The 12875-nt window shown below is 40.3% G+C and overlaps 1 protein-coding gene across 3 annotated transcripts in view; it reads right to left on the reverse strand.

The window, feature by feature from the left end:
- The window catches only part of CFAP69 (cilia and flagella associated protein 69), a 29443-nt gene extending 17551 nt beyond the window's left edge, over window positions 1-11892 (reverse strand). Inside the window, exons 1-8 of one of the 3 annotated variants that reach the window (XM_035130000.3) lie at window positions 10793-11892; window positions 8238-8300; window positions 7784-7846; window positions 5757-5866; window positions 3935-4011; window positions 2848-2946; window positions 1189-1338; window positions 907-1084 (exon numbers count right to left, since the gene is read on the reverse strand). In XM_035130000.3, coding sequence (XP_034985891.3) covers window positions 907-1084; window positions 1189-1338; window positions 2848-2946; window positions 3935-4011; window positions 5757-5866; window positions 7784-7846; window positions 8238-8300; window positions 10793-10933 — 881 coding nt within the window. In that variant the 5' untranslated portion in view covers window positions 10934-11892. Of the gene's footprint in view, window positions 1-906; window positions 1085-1188; window positions 1339-2847; window positions 2947-3934; window positions 4012-4957; window positions 4996-5756; window positions 5867-7783; window positions 7847-8237; window positions 8301-10792 lie in introns of those variants that run through there. The other 2 variants (XM_088654439.1, XM_088654438.1) reach the window with 2 other exon arrangements.
- Between the last annotated feature and the right edge of the window lie 983 nt (window positions 11893-12875).

The following is a 12875-nucleotide window of genomic DNA, read 5'->3' on the forward strand; positions in this document are numbered from 1 at the left end:
CCCCAAACTTTGGCCCTCCAGATGTTTTGGACTACAATTCCCATCTTCCCCAACCACTGGTCCTGTTAGCTAGGGATCATGGGAGTTGTAGGCCAAAACATCTGGAGGGCCGCAGTTTGGGGATGCTTGGGCTAGATGTCTCTCAGGGTCCCTTCCACCTCGACAATTGTATGAAAAGAAAAACCCTGCTAGGTAATACTGAAGAATTATCTAGTCTGGTCCAACAACCTGTTTCACAACGGTCAGCTAGATGTTTCTAGGAAGCCTAGTGGAAGAGCATGTGGAAGAACAGTTCTATTCAGCCACTGAGCCCCAGCAGCTGATATTCAGAGGCATACTAGCCCTCATTTTGCGATTAACCACTGACAATGAATTCAACCAATCCACTCTTACAGCCACCAAATTCACTGGCCATCATCATATTTTGTAGCAGCAAATTCCCTGCGTTGACTATTAATTGCAACACAGTGACATACATATCTACAAAATAAAAAAATCCTTCCAGTAGCACATTAGAGACCAACTTATTTGTCATTGGTATGAGCTTTCGTGTGCAGGCACACTTCTTCAGATACCTCTTCAGCATGCATACAAAAGCTCATACCAATGACAAACTTAGTTGGTCTCTAAGGTGCTACTGGAAGGTGCTTCTACGTCAGACCAACACAGCTGCCTACCTGTAAATACAAGTCTACAGTACAGATGGTGTTTTATTATGATGATGGGGATGACAACACTCACCTATTTATTATAACTTTAGAAGATTATCCATACTAGGTATTATTGAAAATATGTTCCTCCTTTCTATTTAAAAATACAAGCTAAAAATCCTTAACACTTTACAATTTATGAACTAGTTATTAGAATAGTAGCTGAGATTATATATGCTATGTCAGTGCACTTAACTTTACACATTCCAAATTACTGAGCTGCTCAATAATTTCTTCCTTAGAGGTTTTTTCTAATAAATTCCAGAGGATTTCTGAGGAACGGAATAGCAGCTGTCCAGAAGGGTCAGCATCATTAAGATGAGAACATAATCTTCTTGGTGCTTGAGCTTTCATCATAAGTTTACAATTTGTCTCTGGAATAGAAAAGGATCAATAATTAGGTTTGTCATATTGTAATGTTTTATGAAATAGAAAAGCAAAATAAGATAAGATTATATTTTAAATAAATTATACTAACCAGAAATAGAAAGATGTTGCAGTGTTTTAATTATCCATAATTTCTCTTGAAGTTGATTTTCAACTAATGTCAGTGCCAGGACTAAAGTTTCTGCTAAACCTCCTGCTTCCACCATCTGCCTTTTATAGTTTTCACTTACAGGTTGGTAAACTGGAGAAACAATAGTTTAAAGAAGTCTGTCATATTATGCAAATCTTATTTATGTAAAGCAAACAAAGGACGATGTGGACATGTAATATTTTGTTATGGAAAGATTCAGAAATGCCCTACTCCTAATAACTAAATAATTTTCCAAACATATTATTATGTTACATCTGGCCAGAATCCTGTGACTGATGCCCCACTTAATTAAATGCTATCGGAATAGGAGGGAACATGGAAACACAACAGTAATTTACAACTATTTGACCATGGTTGGAAAATTGTCAAAATGAAAAAAGTGTCTCTGTGTAAGTAAAACCTAAAATTAATACAACACATTATTAATTAATACAGCACATGATCTCATAAAAGGATCATGAATATCATCAAGCACATTGACATAAAGTATTCTTTTCTATGAATAAGAGCAAACTTGGGGTGGGGCGTATCTAACTGCTGAAGTTGCTTCCAGTCTAAGCAGGTGCTAGAATCAGGAGATGCCATCCTGTATCTCAGCTGTATCACCCATTGAGACCATATGAATAAGCTTGAAAATATGAATCTACCAACCAAACACAGCATCCAGCTGGAATGCATGCTTGATCAGGAAATAGATACTTGAATGCAACAATGCTAGACTAGATGCTAAGAGCATATATGGCGAATTTAGACCTTTGCCCAGGACGATCATGTTTTCACATGCATCTCCCTTTATCACACTCATAATGTGTGCAAGGGTATTCCACACAAGCTACTGAAGGAATAGTGGCTTGAAACCATTTCCCTTAAAAGGGGGGAGAGGGATGATATGATTCTGCACTGTGTACATATAGACCTCACTGTGGAGAACTTGTGGGCTTTAAAACAAGTTAGGTGCAACTCTTCCACCATGCTTTTGCTCGCTCCTCCACAGATAGAGCATCTTTTGTCTGTCTGATCTAGGCCTATGATAAATTAAATGACTATCATACCAATCCAAACCCAAGATCTGCCGTGATGAGTGAGTTTTTCAGGCTTTTCGGGCTCAGCCCCTATAATGCCATCATCTTGGATCAACCAAGGCTCTGCTAGCTCAACTGCTGAAACTGAAGTTGGCAAAGCTTCCATGGACGTTCTGGAGTTCTGATAGGGCAAGCACAGACCTATACCTATTCCAAACCTCCTTCAACTTAGTCATGTGACCACGCAACTCAGAAGAACTTACACTGGCAAAAAGGGTGATGTTAAGTCAAACTCTATATCAAGGCTTGTTTTTCTTCTCCCAGGCTCAACAGACAGTATAGTTCCACTCCTGAAGACAGTTTGGAATAGAAGTAACTTATGCTACTTTAGTTTAAGCCAGTGTAGGCTTGCTGGCTTCCTATACTTAGGATAGCACCGTTAAGCTGTAATTCTGTGCACCCTTATGTAGAAGCCCTATTCAATAGAATAGAACTTACTTATAAGTAAGCACTCATATGATTGCACTGCACACATCATTAAGCAGTTAATACAAATATATAAAAATAAAACGAGTACCTTCATACTCTTTCTTTGGTGGTTCAGTGTGGTAAAAGCTAATTACACACTTACATATTTGTATCCTTACTTGAGAATATGGCACTCTCATTAAGTAACCTGGGGAAATGGAGAGAATGTGATAATTGTGTAGTGGGAATGCAAGGTTCTGGAAAACAACCAACAGTCAATTAATAAGAGTCTTAGGATATGAGAACCCATTAGACCCAACTTTTACTGAAATACATGGATGATTCAGTGAGACAGGAGCACAAAGAACTAGTCTCATTATAGTAACAACCTCTAAAATGTTATATGCGGGAAAACTGAAATTATTTATGACAAAGTTTATTAAAGAATAGATAGATAAAACATGGGATTTTGCCTCATGGCTAAATTATATTTAAAAAACTAAGGAAGGCAATTTTGAGGTAAACAGGATCCCTTTTATAGAATTCAGTAAGAAAAACTGGTTACTAATAATATTTAATAATGGCTTTAAAATATTTTGAAACATAGTATCTTGGTATATTGGTTAATATACAGTATATGTTTATAGTTTTGTTTATCTGGTTTGCTCAAAACTATTTTTTAAAATTTTGTTTCTCTACTTTCCTAGCCCTCCTACACCAAAGTCTACATTAAGTAAGTCATGTACCAAAAATCAGCACCCCACACTGCAGTAAAGAGAGAGGGATTAATTTATGTGAAATACATGAGAATAATATAAGAAAACCACATAAAATATATTTCATATTATACAAAAGATATCTAGTGAAGTTTGAGACACATGACCTACAAGCCAAGGCAATGCTATACAGTATGTGCTTAAGCAGACTGTATTGAAGGAGATAAACAAGCATAATTTGATGGAAACACATAGGTAACAACCCTAAACAGATGCAAATTCCACTCCCAAGTAAGTTTAAGATTACAACCACAGGATGGTGGAAATATGTAACTGATAAAACTTTTGCCGTTTAAATTCTTCATGGTTCTTGGGTTTGGACTAACCTATATAGCACAAGCAATTTTACAGAGCATCAGGTAACTTCTGGCCCATATAGACATGTCTAAAAAGGTGTGTGTGTGTACAATCTAAAATTACCCAAATTTGCAATTGATTCTTGAACTTCTTTGGTGTAGTTTATTTCATCAGATAACTTCTTTTTGTAAAATGGTAACCTGCAATATTTAAACAAGACAGTTATTACAATAGTACTGAATTACCATGGAAAACTAAAGGTGATTCCTTTTCATGATATTGATATATGTTCTGTACACCAACATTTTCATAAGAAGAGTAAGTGAACATTTGTTTTTTTACCAGGATCAGCTTGTCATTTATAGCTATTCTGATCTTATTTTAATATTTATAGCTGTTCTAGGAAAATACTTAAGTGTTACTAGCTGATATAAAACAAAAATCCAAAAGTAAAAGTATAAACTGCAAGAGGAAGTCATTATACTAATATCTGGCTGCAGAAATGGAGCGGGAGGCAGCAGGGCCCACCACAGCAGACCGGCTGCATTCATCTCCTCCCCTCTGCGGCAGTTGGCTGGTCTCATTGGCTACAACAGTAGGACAGATATGATGCAGGGCCCTCAATTCTTCAGAGAGACCAGCTCCTTTTGGCTCCTCCTCTTCCTGAATTTTTTCTATTTAAGCTGGTCATTATAATAACTTTGTAACTTCAATACTGGTGTCTGAGTTTATTCATTCCTCTTCCATTCCCATCTTTCCCCTTTTATGCTATGTATTTTAGTGGGCAGTCCCTGTGGGCAGGGACTGTCTTGTTTGTTACTGATTATATGTCAGCTGTTTTGTGAGCATTTCTCGCTAAAGAACAGGGTAAAAATGATTTAAGTAAATAATCTAGTATAATATAAATCACATGCTCAGGCAGGATGATAGAAGAGGAATTTAATTGTACTTGATGAGACACTTATTTCTATTCCATGTATTTTGCTTACGTTCTAGAATATTTACACAATAATAATCATTATTGTGAAGATGATTCAGTCATGCTCCAGAATACTCACAATAATGAAAAAAACAATGTGTCTGATTGTTTAAAGTGAGGCTGGTTTGTTCATAAGTGATATAGGCTGCAATCCTATTCACACTTACCTGGAAGAAAGCCCTATTAACATAATGGAATCTACTTCTAAGTAAAAATGCATAGGATTGTGCTATAATTGACTTCAATAATAGCTCTTCATAAAAGGCCACTGGCTTTGTGAATCTCCTCAAGGTCCAACTTTATAATATTTCTATCTTGAGTGCTGGTTTGCACATACACTAAGTCAGTCTCTGGTGTGTTTCCTCCTGGTGGGGTAAAGACAGGAGCTGGAGAGGAGCAAAATGGGTACTAATGAGTAGCATACACCCAGCATGCTGCTTGCTAATGTTAAACCATGGTTTAACATTATGTGCAAACCAGCTGTAAATGTGTTAAGTAAGGTTACTAAATCTGAAGTGTCTGGCCAACCAGGTTCCTAGAAGCTTGAGGCTAGTGTGACTCAAAATTGTTTCTAGTTCTGTGCAGGATAGCTCTTAAAACATATGATGTTTACATCTCTTACATACATTAAAATCACCAAGGGTTATTTCCCAACAGTAAAACACACTTAATGGTACCATCTCCTGGTGATAATGATCCCTGTACTGTACAATAAACTGACCTGTGGGCAATAAGAGACCTGTCAGAAACTGGTTTCCCTGTATCTGAGGTATAAATGTAATGAATTCCTAGTGCTGCAATTGTAGCTTCTTTCCCGGAATGTGTGTGGCAATAGAAATAAGATTTGGAAAAACTGGTACATAAAAAAGAACAGAGATGGCAAATGAACAGATGAACAAACACCTGTTAATGCCAGTAGAAACATAGAAATAAAAACCTGCATTAAATAAAGAATGAAATACATACCCATATAATTTAAGAATTTCACATGTTGGTTCTAGGAAAACATTGTGGAGTGGAATTCTTTCAGCACATAGATTTATAATTTTAGATATTTGCGTTAAATCATTCAGAAGCTTGTAATTATCAGGAATCAAGGAAAATTGGAAAATTATGTATAATAACCTCTTTAAATAATAAAATGGATAAGTAAACCTTCAAATGTCAGCTGCTAAATTAGATACAAGTTTAAGGAGGCAGTATGCCAGATTTCTAACAGTGAAGAGGATACGCAAGTCCTGCAGAGCTAAATTTTCCACAGTTCTAAGAGCAGCTTTCTAAATGAATAAACTGTTTCTAGAAACTTAATTAGATTAATTGATGAGGCACCCCATCCTTAAAAAAAATATTTACACCCAAACTAAATACACATGTGCGGTCTGTGTCTGCGACAGAGTTTCCTGTTGCTATGAGGAGACTAGACTCAAGTGGGGCTATGGGTTACAAATCCCAGAGAAATCACAGGAATGTAAAGTTATATATCTAACTTTTATGATCTGACAGGTATTTATTTCAGGTAACAAAAGCACGTTTTTTATTTGCTTTGAATAGCGCACATTATGGAAGCATGAAAATGAGATTATCTTCTTCAATATAACATTGACTACACAGATCTATCTGTAAATTATTCATTATGTCAACTGTACAAGTGACCCAAACAAAGGTTTAGAGCAACAAGACTTTAGGGGCATTAATGAAGCTGTGTATGATCTTTTGCAGAGAATGGTGGGATCCGATAGTTGCATTCTTTGCAACACTGCAAAGTATCCTTCCCAGTATTCTGTGTAAAGTATCCTTCTTAGATCATGTGACAAAATGGCTTAGCTTGAAAGAGCAATACAGTAGTACCTCGGGTTAAGAACTTAATTCGTTCTGGAGGCAGGGGCGTAGGAAGATAGGGGCGGTGGGGGCGGGCTGCCACAAGCAGCGGGCTGCAAGGGGCGTCATTGCGGGTGCCTGCCCCACCCCCAAAACGCGCACCCTGCCCCTGGAACGCATGTTCCGCCCCTCCAGAATGTGTGCCCCGCCCCCAGAATGGGCACCAGTCCCGCCCCCGGTGCCAGAGCATGAAGCTCCGCCACTGTCTGGAGGTCCGTTCTTAACCTGAAACTGTTCTTAACCTGAGGTACCACTTTAGCTAATTTGGCCTCCCGCTGCCGCCACAGCGCGATTTCTGTTCTCATCCTGAAGCAAAGTTCTTAACCCGAGGTACTATTTCTGGGTTAGCGGAGTCTGTAACCTTAAGCGTTTGCACTGTAAAATGATTATTATCTATTGTTTGCCAATCTTTTCATATTCAGTAATTCCAGCATATTTGGCACTAGCCCAGCAGAAGCCATTGCATCCACACCATAATTCATATTATCCCACATTCAGGTATATCAGCCTTCTTATACCGACATTCTTTATATCAATATAAGTGGCCTGTTTATGTATTATTTTGTGATAAATTGTAGGAAGTAATTATTGATCTAGATTTTAATTATTCTATCTTCCAAGAAACATGGCATGTAATAACATTTCATGAACAAAAACAAATGGAATACAGTGGTACCTCGGGTTACAAACACCTCGTGTTACAGACTCCGCTAATCCGGAAGTAGTACCTTGGGTTAAGAACTTTACCTCAGGATGGGAACAGAAATTGCACGGCGGCAGTGAGAGACCCCATTAGCTAAAGTGGTACCTCAGCTTAAGAACGGTTTCAGGTTAAGAACGGACCTCCAGAATGAATTAAGTTCGTAACCAGAGGTACCACTGTATAGATTATATTAAAAAATAAACTGCTGCAGTTATTCCTGACTTCTTTTCACTTGCTGCCCAAAGTACGCCACAGATATGCAATCTTCTATTAGAGCAGTAAAATTAAGTGCTCATCTATCTGACATGAAGCAATCTATAAATTAACTTAACTGGAACAAAAATTATTTTGTGTTTTCTTCTTCATTCTTTTGCCTTCCTTTTTTCTTCCAACAAAGCAGCAAAAAAGATACAAGCCCATATTCATAGTGTTTTGCAACCTTCTTCAGTGCTTCAAGATGATCTTCCAAATTACTCTTAGAAAACAGGATGGGAAAGAGCAGTAAATGAGTGTGAACAATGCTTAAAGTGTTTTGCACAAACATTCTACGCTACACAGCACAGAACCACCAGGAGTCATGTGTTCAGTACTGCATTTTAAGTAAGTTACTTAGATTTCATATTTACTGGTTTTTTAGGAACCTTATTTTATGTCACCTAGAGAATATGCAGTTAACCTAAAATAAATAATGAAGGCATTGATCAAGGTCTATACGATTTTAAGCACAATTAATGGGAAGAGAATAGTCCAGCCAAAGTTAAGCACTTTCAAGTTTTGAAACAAATGGAAATTGTTTTGAAACAAATGGAAATCCAAATAAACTTATTTCAAATGTAGAATTTATTTAATGCTTTGGTCATACTTACTAATTCTGTTTCTTCAAGCAGTTTGACAACATGATTAAGATTCATGGATTTCAAGTTGTTATCCTAAAAAGATTTATTTAATCAATATTTAAATGATTAATAATTGCTAAGCATATAGCACATGTCTCATTCTATTTTCAATTTTCTCGCCTCCTAGTTGTTCTTTCACTTCCAGCTATGGTTGTATATATTTCACAATTCTGTACAAATACAGGGTGATTCATAATGAAATATACAGTTTTCAGATGCTGTAAGACAGTAACAGGTGATAACATGGACATGAGGTAGAAGTACTCACAAAGTATGTGTTCCGCTGCTGAGGGAAGTGACAGTACGCGATAGTGTGCATGTCACATGACTAGTCAGGCAAAATGGCTGCGTCTGCAGTGGAGAAGGTGTTTTGTGTTCTTCAATTGAGTAAAATGGAATCTGTAACTGTTGTGCAACGGCATTTTCGATCATGATTTGGAAAAAAACCTCCAAGCAAAAAATGTATCTATGATTGGCATAAAAAAATTGAAACTACGGGCTGCTTGTGCAAACTTATAAGTCCTGGACGACCGTGTGTATCGGAAGAAGTCGTCAATAGTGTTTGCACCACCATTCAATAGGAAAATCAATGCGTAGGGTGAGTCGCATTTGGGCAGAAATGGATTACCGGTTCAATGTGTGTCGTGTGATAAAGGCTGCATACATAGAACATCTGTGACTGTTTCTAAAAAAACTTTAAACATTCCCCTACAATTCTGTTACAGGTAACATAAGATATATTACATTCTTCTTTTTTATAGTGCGTTGAAACTGTATACTTCATTATGAATCACCCTGTACAATGTAATCAAATGAATTAGCACTGGGTGCAAAATTCAGCATCCTTAGGCAGCAACTCTGGCTTTCTAATGTAAATGTCTGGATAAAGACCTTTAAGGGTCCCTCCAGTATCTAGTTTAGGAGGTGAGGCCCAAGCAGGAGGCAGGGCTAGAAGCAGAGTGAGAAAGTATCTAAAGGAGACAAAACCTCTGGTGGTACATAGTTCTAATTATTGTTCAAATTCTTTGACCTGCTCATTAAACACAGAACATTACAATAAATGTGTTGGTGAAAATGTCAGAAGTATGGGGACTAACTAGGATTTGCAATGGTAGGTGGGGTGGGGCAGGAATATTTTGCCCAATGTGGGGCTTGAACCCACAACCCTGAGATTAAGAGTCTCGTGCTCTACTTAACTGAGCTATCCCAGTCTCTAATGTTTTGGAGCAGAAATTAAAACAGCATAAACATCAGTTAAAACCTTCCTACTTATGAAAAATGCTTATAGCAGCTGAGCCAAATTTTAATAGGCTGAAAAGTCAAATACATACAATTAAGCAGACACCCAGAATTTTCAATGAAGAATTTCGATTTTAATATAACATACTTCAACAAACAAGCGGAGCAAATACATCTCGGCCAGGTATCTTATTTAATGCCTTTCTTACTAGCTCCTTACCCTGGTGCCAGGATATATGGCAGTGAGGCCTTGATTAGTCAGCCCCTTTGCCTTAGGAACATTGAATTCCTATCCCTGAAGGTGATTCATAGCCTAATAATGGGTGGAGGGGGGACATTTTAATGTCTTTCTGGTACATCACTATTAACACTCTTTGTCATTTGCATCATTCTGAAGCATGTTCCTGCTGATGAAGGTCACACTAATCCAAACAGGCATATGAATGGCAATTTAATAGATATTCATAAAAGCCTGGTGGCTCAAAATACTAATAGTGGTAATTTCCAAATGCTTTACAGTTCACACTAGCCTCATTCCTCCCAACAAACAAATCAAGAGCCCGGTTTCAGGGTTGGACTAGATGGCCCTTGGGGTTCCTTCCAAGAGTATAATTCTATCACATTCTTGGCGGGAGCAAGGGAAGCTACATGTCCTGGGAAGGAAACAGCACTATAGGGTGTTACAGAAGAGAAAGTGGAGGGTGGAGCAAACAAGGCTAAACAGAAGAACAAGTTAATTGCATTGGAACAAGTCAATTGCATTGGTTCCCGATCTGTTCCAACTATCCAAGTCCAAATTCAAAGTGCCGTTTTTGACCATCCGTGGCTTGACGCCAGGGTATCTAACTAGCTGCTTGGAGCAGGAGATGCCCTTCTTCTTTACTGAGCAAGTAAATAAAAAAATATGCGTACAATAATCTTCCTCCGCTTCGATTCTCCACCCCTCCCCCGCCACTCCTGCACCCTGTGATGTCGCATTCTAGATTGCAAGCCCCTAGGGGCAGAGCCCTTGACGTCGTCCCTTCAGCCTGTAAGCCCGCCCTTTTAGTTTTTAAGGCGCATGAACGTTGAGGGTGCAGCCATTAAAAAATAAAAATAAAAAATGCCATTGGTTCTGAGAGGGGAGGAGCCTCGGAATCCCCTCCATCCGAGACTCTCCGAGGCAGGAGGAGGCCGAGCTCACCGGCGGAGCCCCCGGATTCCCTGAAGGACTTTCGCGGGGAAGACGGCGCCGGCTGCTGGGCTTCGGGGTAGGGCGGCCTCCCGGTCTCTCTCCCTTCACTCACCTGCTGCCCGAGGCTGCTGCTGAGCTGGCTTTCCGAAGGGCGCAGTTGCCTGGAGGACGAGGAAGGCGACCTCCCCGTCTCGGCGAAGGAAGGGACTCGGAGAAGGCTCGGAGAAGGCTCGGGCCTGGCTGTGGAAGACATGGCGCCCCACGACGCCCCCTCGGGCTCTGCGGAGCTCAAGCCTCAGGCGCAGGTGCCGCCGGGCGCCGCTTCCACCGAGACGGTGCCAGAGCCGACGACGACGACAACACAAGCCGGGCGCGGTTGCTATGGGAGCGGGAGAAGCCAGCGAAGGGAGGAGGAGGAGGGAGAGATGTTGAGCTCCTAAGTTAGGGAAGGGAGGGAGGGAGGCCGAGGCGCCGGCAGCCCCTTCGCTCAAGCCTGCCGCCGCCACCTCATCCCCGCGGGAAACGGCTTCGGCCTGCGCGTGCCTCTCGCCCAGTTCTGTGGAGAAACGGCGCCGGAACCTCCAGAGCTGAGGCGCTGCTTGGCCCCCCGTTTGCCCTTGAGCCGCGCGGACGGCGTCCGAGGCAACTACTCGAGGGCTTTCTGAAAGCCGAGGCAGCAGGACCGTTCACTCCTTGTACGGTGGTAGCCGGTCTCGGCAGCACTGGCCCTTTCGTAGAAGAATAAAAACATCGTTTATTTATTTATTTTTAAAGTTGGTATATATGCAGTCTCTCCCGTCCTAAGGCTCTTTTTGGGGTTTCTTAGGCCCCTTAAGAGGGGGCTGTTTCTTCAGGGCAGCTGATTTTGGGTGTCAGGAAAAGGTACAGCCCCTGACTATCTATTATTATTGTGTTTCTACTACCAACGAGCGGGGTGTTGTGAGATGCCAAAATAACCTGTCTTGGGTGCTCTGCTTTTTTAAAAAAGATTTGGGTGGGTAGCAGCAGCAGGTACCGTTTGCTGCTCTCTGCTTTGGGTAGCAAAAGCTGGGGAAACCTAGCTAGATGAATTATTATTATTAGCAAAGTGTCTTGGGTCAGCCCTGGATGTGAGGCTAACACAGGGCTAGCGCAATGCCCCTGACCCGCCGCGTCTAGGAGAATAGAGAATACTGTATAGAACCACACGACAAAGGAAAGGTGGATGTGTATGAACATTCCTTCTCCCTCATCACGTGTCCTAGTCCTACTGAGCCCGCTGCCTGGGTTGAATGCGAAATTGTCCTAAGTTTGGACGGCTAAGGCAAAAGGGATTTTTCTAGTACAGTATATGTACATTCAACCATGCACCTCCCAGAATCCCAGCCAAGGTGGCAGAAGCGGCTATAGGCCTTAATAATACAGCCCCCTTCCAGGATTGCCACGGCGACAGTCCGCGCCTGATGGACCGACTCATACACCACGTAATAGGCGAGACATATCAAACTGCTACCAAATGGTGGCGCCAAAAGATAGCTGCCTTCAGAGGCAGGTTTTGCATTAACTTTGCCTTGACGTTAACTTTGGTGGGAGGGAAACAAGACTTCAGTATTGGTAAAATCGGGAAATTTCACTGTTGTTTTGAGAGGAGGGCATTGATTTTGTGTTTGAATACTTTGCGCTGCTGTATCCTTAATAATAATAATAATATTTATACCCCGCCCATCTGGCTGGGTTTCCCTAGCCACTCTGGGCGGCTTCCAACATAATATTAAAATACAATAATCTATTAAACATTAAAAGCTTCCCTAAACATTAGTATATCCCATTCTGTTTAGGACTTTGTGAAATCAATGCACAAGATCAGGTTCAACTATTTGCTCAGTCAGGGACTTTTTGTATGTATGACCATGGGCGTAGTCAGGATTTTTTGGGAGGCAAGCATGTTGAGGAGCAGAACTGAGTTATCTACAATGCAGTTAGCCAATTAGTTAATTAATTTTATTTGTTGGGGGAGACAGCCTTGGATATTCTGTATTTTCCAAAATTAAGATATTATTCCAAAATTAAATATAAAAATCACAGCCTTTGGCAGACTTTCAACCTGTTCTTAAAAGTTCAATTAGAATTAGTGCAAAGTACTGTGTGAATGTACCAGGTTGCCATGTTAAAGCAGACGGAAAACTAAAGGCCCATCTAAAAGGATAGAAAAATGG

This window comes from Zootoca vivipara, chromosome 11 (assembly GCF_965207765.1).
Source record: "Zootoca vivipara chromosome 11, rZooViv2.hap1.1, whole genome shotgun sequence".
In the NCBI taxonomy this organism is placed as follows: Eukaryota; Metazoa; Chordata; class Lepidosauria; order Squamata; family Lacertidae; genus Zootoca; species Zootoca vivipara.